Source organism: Porites lutea, chromosome 3, assembly GCF_958299795.1.
Source record: "Porites lutea chromosome 3, jaPorLute2.1, whole genome shotgun sequence".
Taxonomy (NCBI): domain Eukaryota; kingdom Metazoa; phylum Cnidaria; class Anthozoa; order Scleractinia; family Poritidae; genus Porites; species Porites lutea.
Genome location: NC_133203.1, coordinates 38,300,301 through 38,327,097, shown reverse-complemented (window position 1 = coordinate 38,327,097; position 26,797 = coordinate 38,300,301). Strand labels below are relative to the sequence as shown.

Genomic DNA, 26,797 nt, shown 5'->3' with positions numbered 1-26,797 from the left:
CGCGGATATGGCAGCAAAACAACAAAAACTCGAAATTCCCGCCGCCTTCTTCGAAATGTGAGAAAATTTTCTCACACGAAAGAAACGCGGACCTTGAGGTCATGTGATCTTATTCTTTTGTGTCACTCATGATGTCGAGGCTATCGAGCCCGGTTGCTAGGCAAACAGAAAGGGTCTGTTCCATTACGTTTTAGCTCCTCGGCATATCGCCGCCGAAATAAGAGTATGAGAAGCCTCTGCATGCATTTTGCATGCCTTGAGTTTGTTTCAAAAACAACGACGATTACGACAGACCTCTAAGTCTTATCGTATTCAGAATTTGCTGAACTGAGATTACTGAGAAGTCAATTTCCGTTGTAATATTTTCCTGGTGTTACTGCCGGTGAATGTTGAGTTTTCCCGGGAGTTTTCCTTGTGTTACCCGAAGTCGGAAAAGGATTTAGGAACGTGATATTTTCACGACATTAACCGTTTGGTAAAATTTCCGGTTAACGAGAGAAAACGAGCTGTTCAACCCCGTTTTCCATGTGCTGGATAATGTGACATGAACAGCATATTTTCCCTCTGTTAACTGATGGTGAATGCCAAGTTGTCCTTGTCTTTTCCGAAGTTGGAAAACGAGTCACGAACGCGATATTTTCCTTACATTAACCGTTTGGTAAAATGTCCGGTTAACGAGAGAAAGCGCACTGTTCAACCACGTTTTCCGTGTGCTGGAAAACGTGAAGTAAACAGCATATTTTCCTGGTGTTAACGGATTGTGAACGCCGAGTTTTCCTTGCGAATTCCGAAATGAGAAAACGGATCGTGAACGTGGCATTTTCAATACATTAACCGTTTGGTAAAATCACCAGAAAACAGGAGATTTTTTGCCGTGTTACGGTCCGAATTTCAATTGCTAATTCGTCTTATCATTTCTGTCAATAATTTATAGGTGTACTACAGTTCAATGCATCTAGTATAATACCCGCCATTTATAGCCTCCGATAGTTCTTGATCAGTAACATTGTGTTAGGGTCCTGTAAAGTAGTGTTTATCTGTGACACACCGATCATTTTAGATCACTGGATGCTTAAAAGGAAAGGAAAAGGTTTAAACTTTTATTACTAAATATGACACCGATAAAGGTGCAAACTGCGACGCCGAGATTGGAGTCGAGAAGGCTCCGTGAATAATAAAGCAGATTTTTCTGAAAACATTATCATGTCCTCGAAAAACACTTCTGAATCTAAATTTCAATGAACTGGTAGTATGCCATTAGGTTTCGTAGACAGGATATATTATGCCAGTCAACTGTGAAGAAAAAACATTTACTGAGCATAAGCTGCATGCATCACGAGCTTAATAATAAACTAAAGTTTTCACATCGGTTTATATCAATTAATTGTTTATATGGTTGCCCTAGGAGTTTCCAATACAACATAACAACGAAAACTGTGCAGTGCTTCACTGTTGTATCTATTTATATTTTAATGGACAGAAAGTCATGAAAAATACTTCTTTTACCCCCTAACGTGTTTAGTTTTCTGAAGTCGATCTGTTTGAGCCGCTACTCACGTGGTAAACTCGCCTATTTCCGTAGCCAAATGCATCCTCTTCTCAAGAAGGCTGTTTTCCGTGTGCTAATTTTTTACGTTTATGGTCTGTTTATCGCTTGGATGTTCACCTTGATCGAGGAAAGGAATGAATCAGCTGAAAATTGAATTGCAAAGGCAATAAAAAGACTAAAAACTGAAGCACAGGAGAAATATAACATGACAGACAACGATTTTAATACTTTTGTAAAGAAAGCCGCTGAAGCAATGAAGGGAGAAGATGAACTTGAATGGACTTTTCTGAATAGCTGTGCGTTCGTTTTCGCAGCCCTTACTACGGTTGGTAAGTTGTTTAAACAAATTCAGGTTCTGTATTGGGTAGGTAGGTAGGTACTTAATTAAATACCTTGCAGCATAAGCTGAATTGCGTATTTACATAATGGTAATAATTTATACTAATAATTGTAAAAATGAGTAATAATTGTAATAGCTAAGACTAAAAACGTATAATAAGAAACCTAAAAATTATTTACAATTCTGCCTGAGGCCATAAAAAACTGTTCTTAAATCTATTTGTCTTGCAACGCGGCAAAATGAAAGTGCGCGCGTGCCTTAGATTATAGTTACTTTTATAAAGAGGCGGCAACAACTTTCTTAACTTGTGGTTCGGGTCGCTCATTATGCTTTCAAACGTGCGCGTGAAAATGTTGTGGTGATGCTCCGCAACCGTTGGCAAACTCATAAGCGCTAAAGCTTGCTGATATTCTATACAGGACATATGATTCGCATTGCTCTTTTCTGACCGCGTTCTAATTCTTGCGAAAGGTAGGCTGGTAGCGCGTGATGGAAAATTGGCGCAGCATAGTCAATGACAGAGTGCACGCATGTAATGTAAAAAAGGCATAAATCTTTCTGTGGAACACGAGCTCTTTTTAGCTGAACAAGAAAATAGAGCCTCTTAGCTGCCTTTTGTATTTGTAGTTTGTGTATTATTTGTTTGTTTTGTTCCTCGTTTATTTTCCTTTCCCTTCCCCACCTTTTTATATACTCCTTGAGAATGACATATGTAAAGTGACTACTTATATTTTAAGAATACATTTGCACATCCACTGCTTTTCGCACTAGACTCGGCCCTTTAGATAGTTCAAGTTGTCTTTCTCAAAGCACAATCAAACTTATTGACTCCAAGATTCTTACCCTTCAGACCCTTGCTCTTCGTGTCACAATTAGAACCGTAACTCTATGTGCTTCAAAACAATTTTTTGTCAGAGTTTGACGGCACTCATGTTTTTTATACAGTTTTTTCGGTATCTCCAAAATTAGGAGTAAAAGTCTACATTTTAGCGTCATCGAAACGTCATTCTCGAAACTAACTTATAGTAAACCATGTACTTGAATGTTTCTGCTTCAGGATTATTGCTACAAAAAAAATAATCTGCTCTTGTCTCAACAACTTAATACAACTACTTCAATAAAACCTGGTTTCCATTCTAGTGTTTATATATATTTTAGGGTTTAAATTTTTGCGTTAACAGGGTATGGAAACATCACACCCAAGACACAAACAGGTCAAGGAGTGACTATCCTCTTTTGTATTATTGGATTTTAAAAAAGCATGTTGGCAATGAAATCGGTGGGCGAACTCTTGTCCATCGGCGTCAGGTTTCTAGTCGTCAAGACAGATACTATCGTGCTAAAAAGAGCCCAGCGCCCGGGAACAGTGAAAGTATTGTTATGTCATGCAATTTCATTTGCTTCTTGCATGTTATCTTGGCCACCGTGTCAACCACTTCTATTGAAGACTGGAGCTTCTTGGAGAGTCTCTATGCCTGGTTTACAACTTTCACCACGATTGGTTTTGGCGACTATATACACTTGGAATCGTTCACCAGAAAGACAGCACACGGGGATATGTCAAAAATCCGTCTCATATGTTATGGAATTCTCTTATCTTTGCCATATGTTTTGGGTCTTAGTCTCATGTCTTGTATTTTATCGTGCCTTGTTGCTTCTGTTGATCAAATAAGACACATTCGTGATAACTGCATAAAATACTTCTCAAGTGTGAACTCACTAACAACCCGTTTTTTCCCTTGGAAGAGATCAAGCTGCAATATAAGGCCAGCAGATAATTTGGCACAAAGCACGCCTGGACTTGAAATTGAGCTCAATTCAAAGTAAAGGCCTTAAATACAATTTCAATAGGCAATAAACGCTCAGTAAAAATTTCCTCGTTTCTTGTTATGAAGAGAGACAGAAGTGTCACCAATTACTACGTCTTTGAGCAACTGTCAGTGACTGACTATAGATTGTTGAGACGCAATGTCATCGAAACAGGCCCGGGTATCATCCTACTGTGGTGAGCCGATCTGAGGCAAATGCGAGACAACACATTTGTTTCATTATCCGCTTTAGCGACTAGTACAGACTTGGAACCATTTACAAGGAAAGCAACAACGAAGAAGTCCCTAAAGTTCTACGGCATTCTGTCAACTTTGCCATAAGTCGGTGATCTTAGTCTTCAAATCAAATCAAATCGCTGGTTTATTGTCCCTTTTGCAGCCGGAGGACTGAGTTGTAGGATACTTTACAAGCTGTGATACTGTATACTAATAAGCTACATTTATTGACAAGATTAATATTTAACACTTACAAAATTTGAGAAACGTTCAGTCCTTGTGGCCATGGGCCTGCTAAAACTCCCTGATCTTAGACACACACTGGTAGATATAGATACCACTCTGTTGTGAATTAGTGGGTATAATGGGTTACCTGGCCGAACCTTTCCTGTAAATTAAATACACGAGACTGCCCGATGATCAGAAAGAGTGGATAATGCAGCTTTGTCAAGTCCTGTTTCATACAAAATACCAGGCCAAATGATGGGATTCGAAAGGACCCTTTTTTGCACGTTCTCAAGGTAGCAAGCAAGATACTTAGGCAAGTCAGCAAAGACAGCGGGGCACACTTTAGTATAGAGCGAATTAACGCGCAGTAGATATGAACAATATCAGCCGACGGAACTTGGCACTTGTTGAGTTGTTTCAGTGCATAAAGCCGTCTGTTGGCTTTCTTCACTATGTAGTCGAAGTGCACTGCCCAAGTGAGGTCCTCAGAAAGATGGACACCGGCGAGCTTAAATGTAGAGACCTATTCAATATCGGACCCACCAACCGCGATTGGGCGCGGAACGCAACTATTGTAGTGAAGAAGGTCACTTGGACTTGCATTTACGGGGGTTTAAGCGCATATTGTTGTTTTATAAAACAGCGAAAGCGTGGATATGATCAACTACTACATTCAATAAGGATGGCGAATTGCGTGGTACAACTTCCAAAACCGCCAGATCATCCACGAATTTAATGTGGGCGCCCCAACTTTGAACAAGGTCATTGACCACAACAGCAAACAACATAGGACACAATTTTGTGCCCTGAGGAATGCCTCCATTTAGATATAAAGGAGCAGAAACTAAGACGCCAACACGTGTGACCTGAGTCTTACCGGCACTATGTATTTTATGGTGCCTTTTAATTCGTAGATAGGGAAAAAATGCTGCCATCTATGAATGAGCCGCGTCCCAAATTTGAACTAAACCTTATTACTATTCATTCAAAATATTTCTCTGATTCTGACTGGCTAAAAGCACACGTTTAATTCACCATAACCAGTACTTATAACCAAATTTGGAAGAGTTTTGTGTTTAGCGTGTAAATAACGTCAAAAATGCAGCGTTCTTGCAGTTTAATGCCCCGTTAACCGAGAAGACCTGCACTGTAATTTTCAGGGAGTTATAATAACTCCTCTAGTGGGGCTAATTTAACTCCTTACAGTGGAGTTATTTTTCGTGGAGTTATTTTAACTCCAAAAAGGAGTTTAAAGAACTCTTTTTCAGGAGTAAAAGTGACCCCAGATATTGAGGAGTTCAAATAACCCCAAAAAAGGGGTTATCCTGTACCTAAAATTTTTACTCCACTTTCAGAGTAAAATTAACTCCAAAAAGAGTAAAAACAACCCATGTAAGGAGTACAAGCAACCCCATTTCGGAGTAATTTTAACTCCAGACTGGGAGTAAAAAGAACTCTTTTTCAGGAGTAAAAATGACCCCAAATTCGGAGTTAAATTAGGAGTTAAAATAACCCCCAAAAAGGGGTTATCCTGTACCTAAAATTTTTACTCCATTTTTGGAGTTATAATAACTCCCTAAAAATTACGGTGTGGGGACGAGGTTGAGTTGTTTTGGTTGTGAACTTGAAAAATGGTGGACATTTTACTCGTTTTAAGAGTAAGAACTACAGCTGGAGCTAGGCGAAATAATAGCCAAAAAACATGGCAAAAACTGCAAGAAGACAACTCGGAGGGCGACATTTGCTATTTGGAGAATATTTGCGGAGCTTGACAAACCTGAATGTATACTATCGAGCCTGAACTTAACATCGATGCAGGTAAGCAGGTTTTAGCTATGTTTTTAAACTAGGAATTATTTTGAATGAATAATAAAGCAATTAATGAATTCTGCTTTCGTAGGATATGAAGAATTAAGCAGATCTCGGAGGGTGTTATCCACCTTGGCCTTCGGCCTCGGTGGATAACACCTTCCTCGATCTGCTTAATTCTTCACATCCTACTCAGCCTCATTCATTAATTGCTAAATATTAAACCCTAACCAAAGGTACCCCAAGCTCACGAGTGAGAATTACTGTCGCGTAACGTTACTTTTAGTTTGGCCGGTAGGTACCCTAGTATGTAACATTTTGCAGTATTTAAATGAATTTGTTAGTTTGCTGCGGCCTTCTTGCACTGCTTTCGGACTGGTTCAGAAGCACCGTGTCTCGAACCTAAGTTAAGCTCGACAAAAGTTCAACAGACTCTGTCGAACTTAACGCTTTTGGCGCACCGAACTAAAACTGCCGTACCAAATTGATTCAGACACCGCTCTTTTCCTGAACATGGCTTCACAGTTGTTAACAAAGTATATACTTGAAGTACAAGCTGTCAATCATCTTTCGCAGTAAAATCATTTATGATATCACAAACGTGACTAATTGCGTCAAAAGATTAAACTATGAGGCCTTTGCTCTGGAAAAGAGTATTTCTGCAGTTTCCTATTTATTTTTTTGTTAGTTTTAACTCTAAGGGTTTGAACTGTAAAAGAGATGCTTATGTGCTTCGTTTTTTTACGAGTACTTGGGCGGGGGTGGGGGGGGGGGAGCAGAAAAAAAAAACAAAACAAAACAAAACAAAAAACAAGCGACTTCTTCCACAGTATTTCACTGGAATGGCTGAACAACGCACTTCGCCATAGGTCTTGGGCTTGCCCTCTTCCGCAATGCTTTTCGCTAAGCGAGACATGGATGTTAATTTTTCCGTTCATTATTAGAAACTTGGAACTGCTGCACGTGTACATGTCTTCAATTGCTTATTGGTCAAGTGTGTTGTCAAGTGTGGTGTAGACCATACTTGGCGATAATCTTCGGCTTCTTTGAACTACGAACGTTTCCGTGGTCACCACGTAAAGTTGAAGTAGGTACATTTACCCCTTGACACTCAAAGTACGTTCCAAGTACTCTTACACTAGCTAAGACTTGAGAGTTCCAGTGTGAAGCCAGTAATTGTTAAAACGTCTTGTCATCGAAACGAATACAAACGTCTTTTTAAGTGAAAACCAACAAATCTTTTTGTTCCGTCGTGCGTTTTGATCATTCTCATCATGAAGTCACACCTTGGCAACCGCATCAACTACTTTTCAGGAAAAAAAGGCACTTGCTTGAAACGTCTCTAATTAAGCTTGGTTTGTAATTAATATAATAACTTTAACAAGTATTCATCTTCCGGAATATTATACATTTGGAGTCAACAAAGGAGGGAATGGAGAAGTCCCTCACATTATTAAAAGTTCTTTCACCTTTTTTTTTTTTTTTTTTATGATATCGCGGATCTCACATTGTGTGGTTTATGTACTATTACATACATTGTGCATGTAGATGGTACGATACTAGGAAAAACGAATGTAATTATGTTTTTGAAAGGCTTCTAAGACATCATACTGGTTCTTTGGGAAAAAATCAAGGTATGAAATTTGAATGCAACGCAATTATAGTCGCAAAAGTTAATTCTTACTGACCTAGAAACAAAACTTTCTCAAAATAAGATCCTACAAAACAACCAAAAATCGCTTATCAATTATAAAAAGAGTACATATAAAAAAATAAAATTGCCATAATACTGATAAATTATGATAATAAAGTACATATGTAAATGTTTAACAAGATTGCTGCTTTATTTTAATGAGGCGATTTTCGTATCTTTCCGCTGTAGCAAAAGTTTATTCATTCATTATTTATTCACCTAGCTGATAGTCTATCTGTCCGTATTGAGGTACACTCAGCTGGAAAGGAAATGAACACTTAAGATAGAATTTCCTAAGGACAATACATAAAAAATTCAGCCTTTAAAAAAAGGAAACGTACTGTACGTAACATTAATAACGACAACAACAACAGCGATTCTATTGCACTTATAACTGGAAAGATTACTGTTATTTATTCATTTATATATTTTTTATTTTTTATTTTTTACATCTTAGTTTTCCAGCATGTACAATAATCACTTTTTTGCTACATCTATCTTCTCACCTGGAAATACGTTCTCCTTAAAGTAATTAGCATGTAGGTTAACAACTTACAGTTTTAGATCATCAATGATTTAGGGGGCAAATGCCGCATGCTAAAAGCAATGTTATTTTGTTAATTGCCCTTACTAGAGGGAAAAAAAATCCTGTTTGCAGTGTTTGGCATTATTAAGAAAAAGAAGCACTTTCTAAAAGACCGATTCAGACTGTGATTGAGTTATTGAAATTTCCCAAAGCTTAAGAAGACAACCATAAATGTAAGTATAAAATTGATTTTATTCTGATTTTTTGAAGAAAAGTTGATTTTATGAAGAAAATGCAGGAAAAATGATCGCAAAAAAATGTAAAAGGAAAAAAGATCTTCTTCAACATTCCAGTCAATTGCCAAACTGACTACCACCGAAGCATTTAACTGAATTGAGCATATCTTCGAGGATGAAACAAAAGAGTTTACACCGAGTTCGGTTTCTGTGTGTGCCATCGTGACCAACGAAATTGGTCGAGCAGTCAAGAAAGGCATAACTGTCAAAAAGAGCAAAAATAATAATACGTTCAAAAACGACACCTTTTAGCCACTTCAGGCAAAAACAAAAAAAAGTCAAGTCAACTGTTTCGCTCTTTTCGAAGTAAATCTCCGACCAGAACTCTCTTTACTGGACTTGGGAAGTACACAACAAACGGGCAGTTAAACGTTTCGCAGTGTTCTTTTGGGACAACCCGTTTGAAATAAAAAACGTTTTCAGCGTTTATTTGTCGGTTAGAGTTCCTAATAGAGCACTCTTTCGCCGGATTGTGATTGCACATCATCAATTCTAGACTTTATCAATCTACTTCTCCTGCAAGGTTTGTCAAAATGGCGAAATCGGGAAAGGTCGCCGCAGTTCTCAGTCAAATGAACAATTCAGATGATAGGAATAAAAAGCACAATTTGTTTTAAAAACGGCGGAAACTGTAGCCTGATCTTGCATTACAGGCTATTTTGACGATGATATAAGCTTATCCCATTTAGCTTAAGCTAATGGCACTGAAATGCGTTTCAAATAAATTTAGAGAAAAAGAAGAAATGTGCTTTGCGGCTATCAAGTATACAGGAAAAAGAAGATTTTTTTTCTGTATATAAGAACATCTTGTAATCAGATCTCTTACGTACGTTTTTCTTTTAAAGTGAAGTTGTATAAAGACCGCCATTGTTATCTGGCATGTTAACAAATTTCTTGAGAGACTTTAAATTTGCGAGCACTTAAAGGGCAAAATTCGCGGTACGATCACTGTGCAAGGAAAGGAACCCATCGAGTGACTTTCGTCATTTTAACTGAGGCCTGCATGAGCTGTTTGAAACGGTTAATGAGTCAAAACATCAAAAACCAGCATTTTGTTTCTAATAGAACACACATGCACACACACCAAAAAACCACTAGAATGTTGAACACGAACTTAGTTTAGTGTAGCACCACAGTTTAACAAACAATGTTATAAAATGTAGAGAAAACTATTAATTGTAAGACACGTGACTTCCGGCACGTATTTGGAAACATTCGGTTGTTGGGTGCCCTTGTAGTTTGATATTTCATTGGTGTTTATATACTAGGCGACGTCAATCAATATAAATCGATATAACAAAGGGGTAGTCGGTATCAATCGATATCATTCACCAATTGTTGTCCGGATCCATTTATCAATAAAAATCGAAGTCCAGTTTTTTCGATTGTCAAAACACGATAACAGTCCATAGTAATCCATAGCGGACAATAACTATAGACATTATGTGGTGCAGATTTTCGGAATATAACGTTGCTATTTGGTGAACAGCAGGAGACCGTCTTTAGTTTTTTTCAATAACAAAAACTGCGTTATCCGTTCGAAGTTTTCACCAAAGCCAAAGAAAAAAGTTACAAGTTCTTGCAAGGACTCGTAAGTGAAAGTGCAAACTTTTTTATATTTTTCTTGATCAGCAAGTCAGCCATGATACTATTACGAGGAACAGTGTATTCCATTCATGTTGTTTTTCTGGCCGTGTCGATTGAATTTCGAAAGAAATCCATTTTATACCAAAGAAGCAAAAACCTAAACTGATGGACTTCACGACTCAGCATAGCTGTGCAAATCGTTATCTCAATACAAAGAGATGCCACAGACTTTTTTTTACCGCATTTTTCTTGTATCTGCACTTCCATATTTTAATATATTCTTATTTAAAATTCTCATTCATCAGGCCCCCCATTGATATCATCTCTGCTGAAAAAAAATGTTTCCCAATTCACAACAATTTCTTGTTTTATCTGAGACATATATACCAATTGGAAAATAAGACACCGAGCAATATAAAAAATGGAAACCTTTCTTTTCCTCGCTGAGTCTTTTCTCCTAACTCCAAAAATATAAATTAGTAAAAATCTGCACCTACCATGAATATTTCACCACAAAGAAAGCAAAAAAAAATGTACAGTAATATCTAACAATTATTCGCCGAAGGCGAAGTTAATATTGTTGAATAATCCCCGAGAACAAAGTCGAGGGGATTATTCAACAGTAGTATATACACATTCAGCGATCTTGGTAATTCCAGCAATCTGATTGGTTCGCTATCTCGGACTATGACGTTATAATCACCGCGCTAGGTGGTAAATTTCTAGCAGAACAAAATCGCTGTTGTGAACAGGGTGTTTTGCAAAAGTTTCATAGTAAATATATTAGTAGTATTACTACCCAATTCTGAGAAGAAAAGTAGAGTTTTATTTGTTTCTGTCAACTCACCGTGAATGAGAAAGTTTTCTTTGTCGCTTCTTGCAAATGCTGTCAACAGCAGCTACGATCAAGGTGAGCGTTGTTTATCTCCAATATTCTTTGCCTTGTTAACTTGCTAGTATGTACAATTTTCGAAAATATTTGCCTTCCTCTTTTCTCCATAAATTAACTTCTATTTATAGGCAAATTGGTCTTGCGAGAAAATCCCGAAATCACAAAACAGTGACAAAGCGGCCTCGTTTTCCTCTGTAGTGGTAAACATAGCTTCGAGCGTACCAAAAGTCAGCTACAGTAAACCACTTCACAATAAATCACGCTGTTTAAACACCATGAAGTCTTTTCCTGCCTTCAAAGTCATCAGCACTTGGATATTCGTGTATTTTCAAAAGGATTTTACCATGAAACTTTGGTAAAACACCCAGTTCACGACAGCGATTCTGTTCTGCTTTATATTCAGAGCCTAGCGTGGTGAATATAACGTCATAGTCCGAGATAGCTAACCAATCAGAATTAGCACTGCTGTAATCTAGTTAATATTTGTAAGTATTGCCATGTAAGTGTGTAAATTCGCTATTTTTTTTCCTTTTTATTCATTTATTTATTCCGTGTAATTGCGTAACATATTAAGTAATTTTGTCTTACTACCAATTCCCTTTTTATAGCTTTTCTCTGCAAGGCAATTGTGCGGATCCTGATATTATACCTGTATGGCTTGTTTATAGCCTGGATTTTTGCCATCATCGAGAAACTGGACGAAACAGCACACCAACGAATGAAAAGGATGCTAAAGGACCTAAGAAATGAAGTCGAATTTAAATATAACATGACAGACGATGAATTTAATAGTTTTGTCAAAACAGCCGCCGAAGAAATGAAGGCAAAAGAAGAACTGGACTGGAATTTTTTCAACAGCTGCAATTTCGTTGTCGCTACTCTTACCACGATAGGTAAACCACAGATAACGCACGGAAGTTATTTCTCTCTGTCAGCTTTTTTTAGTAAAGAGAGAAATACTAAATTATTGTAAGGTACCGTCAATGATGAAGGTTTCAAAACAGGAACTGAAATGTGATTAAATGTACATTGGGAATGGAAAAATCATTTTGTAATGATTACAAAAAGTTTCACTCCGTGATTTCAAAGATTCATTCAAAATCGGACACTGTCTGCAGCATCTTTTTTTGTTATCATTATTATTATTATTATTATTATTGTTATTATTATTATTATTATTATTTTATTATTATTATTATTATTATTATTATTATTTAAACTCCATTTTGCGCAAATTATATATATATATATATATTTAAGGGTAATATGCAGCCTAATAATTAGTTTAAATAAAGTAGTAGCAACTCATGAAGTCACTGTGGGAACTATTAGCCATCGGCGTCAGATCCCTGGTTATCAAAACTGAAACCATTCTTCTCAAGAGGACCGAGCCGAGGCATGTGAAATTGAAGACAATCTGTGTGTCGGGTTGCATAATTGTTTTCCAGCATCTCAAGCTGGCGAGTTTGTCAACCTCCTTTACTGAAAAATAAAGTTTCATAGAGAGTTTTTACGCGTGGTTCATAACTTTGAGTACGATCGGTTTTGGTGACTATGTGCCTTTGCAAAAGTTTTCAAGAGAAACAGATGTAGAAAAAAGGTCGAAATTGCTTCTTATATTATATATGGTTCTCTTTTCCCTACCATATGTGATGAGCCTCAGTTTCTTTTCGTGTATTTTATCGCTCCTGGTAGATTCCATGGATCAAATTCAACAAATACGCGATCGCTGTATGAGTTGCTGTTCTACTTTCATTTCACTTATTTCTCGCTTCACTCGTAAGCCGGAGTCACGGAAAGCTCCGCTTACAGTTCATCTGGCTGTTGAATAAAATTCTTGCCCTTTTGTAAGGAAATGCAGAAGAAGTTGGCTCGCCCATGGTAGCTCAGGTAGGCGAGTGACAACCACCAACGTGCCACAAAACAAAATTTTATATCCAAGCGACCAAGCGATATGTGTTACGTTGCTCAAAGTGGGTTGATCAATATACAGACCAATGGCTCAGTTTTGGCTTGGGATGATCTTTTTTACCTCCAAATGTAGGAAAAATGTACATATGTGCTTTTGCAATAGGCTATTTGCACGATGACGCCGTTTTCCCAGCTACTTTCTTGTACAAAAAAGGGATTTTGTTATTTTAACTTTGCTTTGATTATAAATTTAAATAAAAAGAAAAAAGGGTAGGACCCAGGGCGTAGTAGTAAAATTACGCCATAGTCAAAATGGCCTATCGTATAGTTATAAACAGGAAATTGGTCATATGGTACAACATTACCTGCACACATGGCATGGTCACCAAAACAAAGTAAATAAGCATTTTATTTTCCTTGCCCCACAGCATCTCATGCTCACCAACAAGAGTAAGCAGTATCTGTTCAGCTGAGGGCCCATAATTTACCATTTTCGAAGATATATCTAAATACGACAACTTGTTCTTAGAAAAATGCTAAAAGGAAAAATTAAAACCGCAAAAACCTAAGGAATTAGTAGGCTAATATTATAGTCTAAACCTACTGAAAACTGCCAAAAAGCTCGAGTTTACTCTTCCGTTTGCCAAACTTTTTTTGTACACAGAAAAGTTAGATCAGTTAGAGGTATCTTTGCCAAAAATCCCACTCTCAATTAGCACATAATTCGAAGTACCGGACAAATCTAAAGATATCGTGTAGGAGAATTTTTATGTGCCCTTTTTTAGTGTATTGTAACTTTTGTTGTGTAACTAAAGGAGTATTTTTTTAGTAAGGGGTATTTTTACTGGTTGCGCGTGAAAAATTCGAATCCCCTTCTTACAGAATTAAGTCGTTGTTACTTGAAACACACAAAATTTTATCTTGAACACAAAGCTTAAAACGGCGTGTTTACATCAAAGACTGGTCTCCCTCGTGTGGTTCTGGTGCTACGGTGGGTCTTATTTGTTCCAAAAATATTCGTCTCTCCACTCTCGGGGTTTGTACAGCATATGTATAGTAGCGATCCCAGGAGGGATACTGGCTCGTTAATGCAGTTGGAGAGACGTAGAGCTGTCCCACAGGCTTCACAGCCCCCATATCCCAAGGCCTCAGCCAGGACATTTTAATAATTCCACGACTCGACTCCCGCGAAGTGAAAAACCACTGCAGACTTCCGGATCACGCACATTTCTTTCATTTTCTTGTTTTTCGATAGCAAACTAGGAAGCTGTCAGCCGATCTGCGGCATTATTATTGTGAATAAAAGCTTTAGCTCTGCAAAAGAGGCCCTTGTTTGTTCTTTTTGCGCTAGTGGGAAGAACCGCCGCCATCTTGGATGTGACAATGTTATGCACGGAAGAGAGTGCGCAGTGCAAAACAAGGGAATTACCCTAAGGTGATAAAACAAAGGCGATTCTTTGAGACGGCTGTACGCGTATCACTTGCAAATGAATGCAGCCTTTAATGGTTTACCAGTAAGTTTTATTCAATTTTTCCTCTTAATTTTTTTCTATGACAACACTTTTTCCAGTAGGTTATATCCAGTGTATTTTACCTGTGATCGCCAGCGTTTAGATATAGGCTATTACACACTCTCGTGTTTAATAGCGGAAATCCCGCGCGCGCGAAGCGCGCGCGCAGCGGAGCACCATGGGTAAGAAAATTTGGTAAACTATCCATCCGAGAAAATTTGGTTATGACGTAGCGTACGCCCACCCGTACACACACTTCATGTAAGCCGATGTCAAATGTCACAATAGATCTTGCACAACTTGACTAGCCTCTTAGTTATGTAAGCCATCCGTATGAGTACGATTAGATTGACAGCTGTCAAAATCAGACATCCGCTGACAATTATCACATGACCTTCTCGCGGGCTCAGATAAAAGACCAGTCGTTTTGCCCATATATATAAGCTAATATAATATGTCACACCTACCAATTCAACATAAAAACGAAACTACGCCGAGCAAGGCTGTCAGTTGGCTGACAGTCGTTTAAAGTTACATTAGCAAGCCAAATTAAGGTCAATTGACAGCTGTCAAAATGGGATATGTGCAGACCACTATCAGAAAACTAATAAGATGGGCTCAGGTTCGCTCAGGTACACGATCTGGCATTTTCCACTACATGTCTGTTAATTCGAATATTCGCAATTCTAATGAAGGTTGACAGCTGTCAAACTAGAGTATACGCTGACCATCATCACCTGAGTGGATCGCGGGCTCATTTTTCTATCCATTGAGGTCACGTAGTGTTTAAAGTTTTGCGCTGATATTTTATTTGATCACGGGCTCAATTCGAAGCCCCATAGCTTTATAGAAAATCTATCCATCGTAGAAAATTCGGTAATCACGTGACCGTACACCGACCACCCGACCTTCCGTCCGTCCGCACCACAGGCATACCAATGTTTAATCTCACACTTACTAGCTAGTTTGGGAGCCTGCAACCTGATATTGTACATCCATGTTTTGATTAATTGACAGCTGTCAAAATAGTGTTTCTGCTGACCAGTATCGCCTGACCGTATCGCGGGCTCAGGTATCGATCCTCTGAGTTCGAGTAATTCTTTGAAGGTATCCGCTGACAAGTTGCTACTTTTCAAATGATCGCAGGCCCAAGTTCAATTTTTTTAAAATGCATATGAAATAAGTCGTGTTTCAAGAGCTGCGCTTTTAAAATGTTGATTTCGAACTGACCTCGGACACGAAAATTCAACCGGCTTTTACATTTCCATGCAGGAAAAGCAATCGCTTTTGACTTTTCTCACTGTCACGCGTTGATCACGCTCTACATCCAATTTTTATGTTCTGATTGGTCAAAATTTGACAGGTGAGTTTATGCAGAAAATTTATGCAGCGTCTGGAAACTTGCTTACTGATAGCTGGAGCTGACAGAGTTTTGTGTCATCTTGTGATGTTTTAAACTGTCTTTTTCTACTTGGTGCAGTGTACAAAATGAAATACAGCTGCTATCAAGATTGTTCTGTAATTCGTGGCTGGTTTGTTTATTGCGCTTGTTGTTGACAAATGCACCGCTTGTCAAAGTCATTGGAAATCCGATTTCGGATGGCATCGTTTTCAAAAATGATGAGCTTACTCACTTGCCCTTGCTTGAGGCGTATTAGAGGGTTGAAAAGTCTCAAGCGATTCTGGAACACTTGATGACCTTCAGAAGCAGCATCTCGACTGGTAAGCCTGAGCAATTATTGTCTTTGATGTGTTTTTTTTTTCGGTTTCCTGAAGTCGAGCGTATGGTTTATGCGGCTTAAGTTTATACACAAGCAATGATCTACAATAGTATCAGGTTTAAAAAGCCTTTAGACATTTTTTGACCCGCAAATTCAAAGAAAAGGTTCCGAAGATTATTTAGTTATGATTTTGGCTGTAAACAGAAAGCTCTGAGCGATTTTCTTGCCTCGAGTTCATCTTGAAAAAGAGCGAACACCGGGAAGCCGGCTTAAAACATAAATAAGCTTATGCTTACCTGACTCATGATTTTCTGAGACACTCTACTCTCAATACTTCTCTTCGTGAATGAAAATTATTGTCTCTGTACATGTTTCACCGAATTAAATTTATTTTATTGATTGTTAGTAGTCCCTCTCGCAATTTTCATCGCTGCACCGGTTGTTTCCAGTCCAACATAAACATCGCATGCAGGAATACTCAAAACGCCGCGCGTAAATATCACTCGCTTTTAAAGATTACACATAACAAAATCATACACAGTTGAATGAATAAAGGGAAATAAAACCTAAACATAACAATTTCTCTATCATGTTGAAGCGTAAATGGTAACTCTATTGATCGTACTGCTAATTTGGTGCCTGTCAAAAGTGAGAACCCGCGCGTCCGGCTGGCCGAAAAGTGATTTTGGAAACTTTTTTTTATCGTTTTCATTAAAAGCCCAAAATTATTACCCTGCAAATCACATAGGACCAGATTTTTCTAACAGAAAAGTCCCGGCATTATAGAATTCTCTTCATGAAAACGCTTTATAATTCAATGCTATAATTTGTTGTGCAAAGGAAGCGCGTGCTTTGATCGTCGTGGATATTGAATGAGTGCAAATTCTCTTGCAAAATTGTGAAAAAAACTGAAGAATTATAGGTTTAAAAAGGGCAAAAAAGAACAAATTCTGTCCGAGGTCTGTATGATAAAAAAAGGGCCTTATAGTACTGTTTACCTGGGACGTGATGAGAAAAAGTATGTTTAAAAGGCTGGTTTACACGCCACCAGATTCGTCGCCAAGATGTACTAGTAAACTAAACTTGTCGAACACAAAAAATCCGATCTGATTTTTTATTTTGGCCTCTCTTTTAGACAGAGGAATGCAACGTGTAAATTGGCTGCCACCAAGGACTATCGTGGCGCATGTGTTTCTTAAAACTATATTTCGGGGTTGTCCAGTTATCCATAGTCTCTCTAACGGAGCAATGTTAGAGAGACTGGTGAATGCCACATTATGATGCAACAGCTAATGCAAATACAATACACGAATAGGTCTATTTGTTTTCTAGGCCTAATCTACTGCGATCGAACATGATTGCTATTTTTCGGTGTACAAATAAGACTATTTACTAACTCGATGTAAAATTTGTTTTACTCTTAGTCGGTCAAATTCTGATTTTTCTGTAAAATCACTCAGCCTTTGCCTCAAAAGTCAAATGAATGTGCCCTGATCTGTGGATTACAAGTTTATTGTTTGATTTAAATTATGAATTTATTAACGGGAGCTTCGCTTTTAGCTGTGGCTAAATCTATATATTATATCATATGAAATAACTTCTCATTCAATATATTTATGCAATATATATTATAATATGAATATCATGTCCACTTTCATATGCAATATATACTATAATATGTTTAATAGGTGCATGGTTTGAACCCCGGAGTCATGTCAAATACGGAGATGGCATCGCGATTTCAATGCATGGCCTGTCAGGTCAAAAGCCCAAGTACAACTTGTTCTGACTCTGAAGATAACTGACATACAGGTTAATTCGAAACGCCAGCCACTGTCGACAGTAGTAGTCCTATTCAGTACTACGCCAATCTGAGCGAACATTCCACTTACAGCTGAACTAATAATATATTTTCTGTCACATTATTGCAAAAAAAAGGAGGTACTAAAACTATATAAATATAATAACACAAAAAATGGATATATATATACTCTCTTTTTAGCATCTACTTTACTAGATCTTTCGTTTGATGATCAAATATAAGATCCTGCTTAAGAGCTACTTATGTCTTTTGAGAGCAACATTAACAAAGTCAAATTGCAGTATCATCCTTACAATGAGTTGATGTGCTTAAAAGCTTATTGAAATAGACCCTTTGGATAAGAACGAGGGCCTTTAAATAAAATATGAAATCAAAGCCTCTTCCATGACCATATCGTCAATAACAATCCAGCATGGGAGTGAAAGACGACGTTATTTTAAAACTTTCGAATAAGAACATTTGAATAAAAGGGCACAAACTAACTAGGAATGAGTTCAAATGAATGGATAGTCATAGCTAGTAGTAATCGTCCAATTATCGCCTACTTGTGTATATATAGTGGAGTACATATTGTGCTTACTGCATCAGCTGAAACACAACATAGAAGGTGTATCTCTTAGCTACTTCTTACCGTGTATCATCTAAGTGATGGTAAAAAAAAAAAAAAGTTGAAAATAACAACAACAACAACAACAACAACAAAAGATCTACCTTAAAGAACTGGCTTTGGAGTCAATTAATTTATCTAGTAATAATGGCTTCATGATAATAATGTACACTTGTTATTTAAACGACTAAATAAATTGAAATAAACTTGCGTGATGCTTTTACCAAAACAGAATGTTACTTAACAGCTGAAACGGTCACATACTGAAGAGAACCCCCACAGAGTCCAAAATAACTGAATTAAAAGTAAACAAGCACTATCAGGATACTAGGAAAACACCTTATTTGTGACTTTTTACATGGCTATTAAAAGCTCTTTATGTTAATCAGCACACAGCAAGTTTAAAAGGCTAGGCATTTGGAATTTTCCTTTAGTTGGATCGGTCATTTGCTCGAGAATGAAGACCCTTCTTCTGCTAGTTTTGGTTGGCTGTGTGCTAACTGTAGCACTAGCCTTTCCATCCGGGGAACTTCTTAGCACAAAGATTCAAGACAGTGGAGAGCTCGATAAAGCAGAAAGGTTAGTCACATGTACAAAGAGTTAATGTAGTTTTATGGCATATCATTTTTGGGAGGGGTTATACTGAAACACGCAGTGGAACTTCTGTTATTTAATCTGCTGCGTATGTTAAATGATCAGGTTTTTCTCCCATAATTAAAGCTTAACTACATAGGTTGAGACTTTGAAACGTAATTTGTCTCACTGGAACTAAAAAATTGGCCTTTCTTAAATATAGCACTATGACCCAACATTAAAATTAACAGCATTTAAAAATACTTATTTTTCTTCAGTGAACTCCTCTTGGGCACAAAAAATGTAGCGGGCAGAATTGACGCGGATAACACTGATACAGAAGAAAGTGACAGTGATGATAAATATGGTGATGCTGAATTGAACAGGTATGCTTAGTACGATTGAATTAGATGAAATTATACTTCTATTAAAAACACTGTTTACTCCAAAGTTCATTTTTTCCCTAACTCATAGTTTCATTAAAAGGGGTAAAGTATCAAATGAATAACAGAACAGAATAACATTTGTGGCAGTAATAGTGAAATTGCACTTGTGAAGGTATATAGCTTATTCCTGTTGTAAGTAAAAGAAACGCGAAATTGAATGGTAATTTTGGGATTATTGTTCGCAACTCAAATTGACCATTTTTTTGTTTGTTTGTTTGTTTGGTGATCACCTTACAGTACGCTTGATCTTGATAAACATTGCTCATCCTGTGTGGGACAATTTTCACATATAAACGTAGTATACACGTTTGGCCTTGCTACTATGAGGCTCTCTGTATCGCAATAGATAGAGCAACCACCTAGTGTTACTTAAAGAGGTCATGGACTTCAAATTCCTGTCAGGGACTCAAGATTTTTTCTTTGTCCCACGCTCGTCCGATAGATTTTCGTATAGGCCGACTTAAGTGAAAACATAGCAGTAAAAAAAAAAATGTGTGCTAATATTGAAACAATCATTCGTGAACTACCATTCACTGAGTCAGTGTGAATTTTGTGTCTTTTAACGTAGGCTCGGAACCCTGTAGGGGACTCGATAATATTTTTTTTTTCTTTGTGACGGGCTCGGTAACTCGCATAGAGTGACTTAACTGAAAACATCGCAGTAAAAAGGGACAAAATTATGCAGTGAATCGCAAATTGTCTACGGTAGGTGGCGTAAAATATTTGTCAAATGTTTGAAACATCTTGTTACTGAGTCTCTGAAAAGAAGACAAGAATAATGTTTTTGTTTTAGTAAATCAGAAAATCGTTTGGAAGACGATGGCAGCGAAGAAGACGAGCAAAGCGATTTGTTTGATGACGACAACGATGATTATGATGATGATGAAGAGGAAAGGTAAAACATTCATTCCCGTAAGAGTAACTAATCTCAATTTTCTCCGAACAATATCAATATATGTACATAACCACGAGAAAAAGTCAGTAATGAGAATATGTAGTCAGATGATCACCAAAGGGATAACGCTTTGATATCAGATATCTTTTAACACATGCTCGCAACTATGCCCTGTAACAAAATGTATATAGAGACCAGTGTTGAGCATTTGTTTTTTTCGGATTTTGGGGCTTAAAGGTTTAAAATGAGAAATTGTACAAATCATACATCTCTGCCTTTTTATGAAAGTCTTCGTTTTATAAGTGGATCAATTCCTTACAAATTCCCAACAATAAAATTAGCTAAAATAAAGCGGACGCAATTGACAAGATCATGACACTGGTAAAAAAAAAAGTAAATATAGTGACGCTGAAATGGACAAGTAACCTTTTAACGATTAAATTAACTAAAATTCTTTTAAGATAAAAAAAAATCAAATCCAATGTTGCACATTGCTCCTAACTTGTGAATGCATTCATGGTGCGTGAACCATATTCGCATTTCTTAACCAAGTGAAATTGCATTTCTGGGTATACGGTCTGCCTTTTTCCAATCCTATTAGTAAAAGAAAAAGCAAAATTTGCGTTTTTTTTTACGTTTTGGGGGATACATTACTGTGTGTTTTTTAATTTAAATTAACCATCTTTCTTTATCACATGATAGGGTACTTTCTCGGCATTGCTGATCCTTGCGGTATTTAGGACACCTGCCATGAACCTAGTTAATATATTTTGCCTTGCTTTCAATGATTCTCTTTTTATCACGGATAGATCAACCCGTTCGGAGTTCGGGCGATCATAGGTTCCACTTTTGTCGCGGATTTACTGAAGACTCTTCTTTGTTCTCCCCTCTTTACATGCTAAATATCACATCAAACGACTTCAGCAAAAGGTGCTTTTCACTCTAGCATCAGTGGTTAGAGCGTCCGAACTAGAACTCTGAGGGTCGTGAGTTCGAGTTCTCACGTAGAGCTCGCTCGGAAATTTTTTTCTGAGCTTTCTGGTCTTTGAATTCTCCTTCTTCTTTAATCGAAATAGGTCAGAGCTAATGAAACAGGTAGAAACAGGGACTATATAACAATTATTCACCGAAGTTGAGGTGGCTAGTACTGGTGGCTGGTACTGGACCGACACTGAGGTGAATAATTGTTTAAGTACATACTAAAACAGTGAGATAATTGAGCACAAAAATGATGATTTTTAACTCATTTACTCTTGCTAACGATTATAATTTTAGCGCGCGATGACCGAACGGCTGCTGTCGTCGCTGTTTCTTCCTGGCGACAAATAAAACTTTTGAAGGCGTTTGTTTAGCTCTTGCGGGGAAGTTTCTTTAAAAGGGGTTGTGAATTCTTTTTTTATTTAAAATCATTCTGTAAAAAAGATTATTAAATTCAGTTTTAAGCTTATTTATGAACAAGTCAACTAAATAAAGTAACGCAAGACTTAAGCTTAATTTCCATTTGTAAACAAAAACCTTTTTCACCGGTTTTATCGATAAATTCAAGTCAAAAAGACAAAGTGTTACCGGTTAAAACTTCCAAACCGAACTTCGTCACCTTCTTAATGTATTTTGGGAATAGCTTGCTTGATTAGTTGTGAAATTTCTTAGTTTGTTACGGCAGCAAACTACGAAGGCATTTTGCTCGCAACTTACGTGAGTTTGGCGTCGCTCGCTCGGAGGAACTGGAGGTGAATCAGTAAATAGTGCAGGATATTCACTGATTGAGTAGCCAATCAGAGCGCGCGAAAAACACTATCCACTGTTTTAGTATATACTAAAAGGAGTTGTCAGGAGTAAATTTTTGGCCTTTAAACAGAAAATGTTTGCTGAACGTTTTAAACTTGTTCTTGATTCAGTGAATCAGAAAATGATTTAAACGATGATGACAGCGAAGACGACGACCAAGAAACTTTATTTGATGATGGTGACGTTGTTAACGATGATTTCGAAGAGGGAAGGTAAGACAATTTACCCCTGAATGTTTTGTCTTACTTCTGTATTGAAGAGAAAAATAGAAGAATGCATAACCGTCGGTGTTTGTTATCAGAAAATTACGTTCAGTGTATCAATGAGGTCTTCGTTCTCTAACAGTCTTAATTCCACACAAACCAGCTAAACTGCAACATTGTAGGGTGTTCTATCTTTGTACCTCAATTACTACCCTCAAAATTAGAATTCGTGAACGTTTGAGTAGATTATATGTTATTTTTTAACACTAAAATCATTTTGTTACAGTGAATCTAATCTTGGTCCGAAAGAGGAAGATGAATCTGATAAGGATGAAGAGAGGGGCAATGAAGACCCAAGAAATCTACAGCACTTTTATGAAGAGGGTGACACTTTATCTTCAAATCGAGACCCGATAAAAATTCGCTTTCGACGTATTGGCAGAGGCATTGGTCGTGTCATTCGAAGAGGAAAACGTATTGTGCGTCGAGTGGGCCGCATCATTCGAGGTGGAAAGCGTATTGTCGATCGCGCAAGACGTTTCGGAAGACGCGTCATTCGTGGTGGCAAACGCATCATTCGTGGTGTCAAACGTTTTGGACGAAGAATATTTCGCAGACGAGGGCGTCGTCGACGTCGACGTCGACGTCGTAGCCGTGGCTAGGTCATTAACGTGACCGTGAGGTGAGGTTATTTGTTACTACATTTAAGTCAATGATAATTTTTCTCATACAAGGACCTTTCAAAATTGAGCAAAAGAAATAAGCAGTAAAGGTGGCAGAGGTTTTTTTCAATAAGGGAAAACAGAGAAAAATGTATGGAATTATAACCTAAAAATTTCTTGATCGAACCTTTCATCCGACTCCACCACCCTCCCGTTCCATGACGCTTTGTGGACCTCTAGATGCCTTGTGCTGGTTATTGAGAAGCGAACCTTTACTTTCTGGCCTAACACAATGTGTTTTTACTTTTCTCTCTGGTTTTCATTTTTTTTTTTCAGCATTGTAACAAGGATGTTCGATGAAAGCAGTGCAGGAATTTCGGACCTTGTCATAGTCTTCCTTCAGTTAACCTTCAAATTAAAGTAACCAGTTGAAAACATTAATGTGGTTGAGATAACAATACATTATTAAACATTAACATTAACAATTCATTTCTTATGTTCATATCCTAATTATAATCGATAATTGAATTAAAATCGTGTGAAATTTACAAACTGTGGTCTGATAGTTTAAATGTTAACTTGGCCAGCACTCCCCTAAACGCCAACTCCTCTTCCATGGGCGCATGCGCATAAACCAGGCAATGCCATGAGGGAAAGAAGGCGCCCTCGTACCATAGCAAGAAAAGAAGGGACTTCTGGTGTCGGGTTTGAAGAAAAATACACTATTTGCTAGGGAATGTTTATTACTAAAAAATTATCTTGATTTTTTATTTTTTAAATGAACACTACTGAGGAGCACAAAAGAAACGCGAGTACATATGGGAGGGACGGGTCCAGGGACAAGTGCATTACATTCTGGGCTGGAATTTGCATCTCAAGTTTACGAAACTTAAAACAACATACAGCAGAAGAAACAAAGCCCCATACTCAAAGTTCGGTTGGTTTATATGACTCTTCTTCCCAATAAAAAAGCTGTGGGTGCTTAAACTTGCTAAGCATACGGCACGACAATGGAAGATCTACTTTCCCTCTGCTATATGTGACGTCATCAGTTTTAAAGGTCAAGGACAACTAACCTGTGCAGAGGGGGCGGGGGAAGGGGGAATCTTTCAAACCCTACCAGAATGACCACGATTCAGTCAAGGAGGCCGGAGAAAAAGGCAAAAGACATGAAATGTTTACCCCAAAATTCCAATGAAAATCTTGTTCCACTACACCTTCCATTGCAAGATCCTAAGGGCTTTACCAAAAACCTTTCCCATCGAAATGAAGCCTACTAAATACCCAAGCAACAAAAGAAAAAGAAATAGGCAAAAAAAGCGAAGGAAGAGGGGAGGAGAGAAAACGTAAAGGGAGTCTTGAAAGTTTTCTTTCTGAGCATGCCCGAACCTCCGAAGCTACTATTTTGCACGTGGATCAGTAAACGGCTTTGTGGTATAAGTTTATACGAGACAGGAAAACGATTCCACTTCGGGTTTTTCGGCATAATTCTTATTGGCGAATGTGTTGATAAGCCCCAGAAGTCATCAAGCAGTGAAAAGTAATACGCCTCCGCTGGGGGGGGGGGGGGGGGATAGATTTCGTACTGTGGTACTAAGAATCTGGTACAAAGAATAGAACACATCCTTGTTTTAGTTAGTCATTTACACGCTAATTCTTGTAGAAATTTGAATTTGTCACAAAGTAGAGTCGCTCAAAAGGACTGATAACTTTTATAACTTTTCTCAGATTCTTAAAAGCTACTACAATGTAAATAACACACTAACGGAACTGACTGTTCAAACATTGATTAAAAAATGCATATTTTTGATGTTTTAATAGCTTTTTAACCACAGGTCAATGACTTAAGCTTTTCAACTGTAACTAAATCTCAATATAAATGCATCAGTCAATTAAAATCCTGTCCCTCCGACACCCGGGACAAACTGGAGAATTCAACACTGACTACAATAACACCAACAACAATAACCAAGAGACAAGAGAGGATAAAGGGGACAGAAAAGGCATCCCCCATACACACCCTATTCGATAGGTAATTCGTCTCAAGTTATTTTTAACACACACAGATCCCAAGGGGGATTAGATAACAGCCAATTACATAGCGCGAATGTGTCCGCGTGGATGACCCACGCTCAGAGCCACGCGTCCTTCACGAATTGGAGCAGAAAAAATGGCGGAAGACTCGGAGAGCGATAATTATTGCTATTTTGTCGATGAAAACGACTAAAGAGAGATTTCTGCTAAAGTGGTGTCAACGAAATGGAAATTAAAAAAGAATCGCCCTTCCTATCTTGTGTAGAGCTAACAGTACAGCAGGGAAATCCTTAACTGAATATTCTCTCAGGATCATATATAATTTACAGTTTGAAGAGAGCAATTTCTGATTACACTTAATAAAGATGATGATTCCAATGTTGAGAGCTGTTGCGTGACTAGCGATGCGCGACACCCACGCGTGTGTCTGAGAAAAAATAAAGACACATGATTAGAAATGGCCCGTTTGTCTCCTTTTGTCCCTTTTGGCCTGGTTTTGGCCTTTCAGGCCTGGTTAGGGCCTTTCTGGCCCGTGTTTGGCCTTTCTGACACTATATATAACCTGACTATTTGCGAAAAAGATGTCATTTGTATTCAGTCATCGAACTGTCAACATGGTTTACAAGAGAGTTTGCAGAAACTGTCCGATTTCATCGTGCGGAGCGAAGTACCTTGTCAGATTAGCTAACCATCTCGCGGATGTTCATCAGTTAGACCACATACAGCGAAGACAGTATTTACAAGGGGCGAAACTACAACCTAAAGTTAAAGTCGTCGTTTACGAAAGTGAAGCGGATAATTCCCGAAAAAATCACTCAACAAGTACTCGCAATCCAGTGCAGACACAAGAAACAGTGTACGAACTGTCAAGGTCACAAAGAAATGAAGCTTCTTTTAAAGCAAAAGCTAAAAGACGAACTACAAAGAACAAGACAAAGTGCAAGAAACAAAGAAAGTCGAACTCTTGTCTTAGAGGCCATAGGAAAATTGTGTAGTCACAGAAGGATTATTTTGGAACAGAAAAAACTGATTTGTAATAGTCAGTCAATGGATTAATTTTCATCCCTTTTCCTTTCAAATCGCTGTGTATTTGACTCTTTTTGTTATTAATAAAGTTTTTAAAACGGTATCTCTCTTGTGGTTTTATTGCTAGCAATTATGAGTCGCGTGTTTTAATTGATCCTTGTTAAGTTATTTGTTTTATAATAATACGTCAAGGTTGCTCCCTTGGGTCTAGTTGTAGAGCTAATTTGTATTTAACTTTGGGCTTGTGAACTCGCATAATTAAGTGATTAACCGTGCGTGAAAATGACAAGACTTCAATAGTTTTTCATGTACTCGAGATAGAAAGGAGAAAACAGTTCTGTAATAGTCAGACAAACTTGAAATAAAGAGTTTACAGCTCCACTTTGTGAATGTTTTGTTTATATCCGAGTTTTACAGCTAAATAAGAAGACGTAAACTAAATTCAAATAAAGACTTTTCAACTCTACTTTCTGTATGTGTTTTGTTGATATATCTGAGTTTTAGCGCTAAATAAGATATAGGAAGCCGTTTCTCGCGTTGCTAGGTGATCGCTTCTCTTATTCCTATTTCTCTTTTAATAGACGGTCAGAAAACCGAGCTCAAGTTACTTACCGGGCAAGTCTAGGCAAGCCT

At 37.7% G+C, this 26,797-nt stretch overlaps 1 protein-coding gene and 1 long non-coding RNA gene across 2 annotated transcripts; both read left to right on the top strand.

Moving 5' to 3' along the window:
• Window positions 1-1,112: 1,112 nt before the first annotated feature.
• On the top strand, window positions 1,113-3,899 carry LOC140932265 (potassium channel subfamily K member 9-like). The gene is made up of 3 exons (XM_073381887.1): window positions 1,113-1,127; window positions 1,713-1,874; window positions 3,150-3,899. Exons 1-3 carry the CDS (start codon window positions 1,113-1,115, stop codon window positions 3,714-3,716), a joined length of 744 nt encoding a protein of 247 aa, XP_073237988.1. The 3' UTR covers window positions 3,717-3,899.
• A 16,448-nt stretch (window positions 3,900-20,347) lies between these two features.
• On the top strand, window positions 20,348-23,123 carry LOC140929716 (uncharacterized). Its single transcript, XR_012164777.1, has 3 exons — window positions 20,348-20,451; window positions 22,350-22,451; window positions 22,729-23,123. It is a non-coding gene; the product is annotated as an uncharacterized lncRNA (long non-coding RNA).
• Window positions 23,124-26,797: the final 3,674 nt, after the last annotated feature.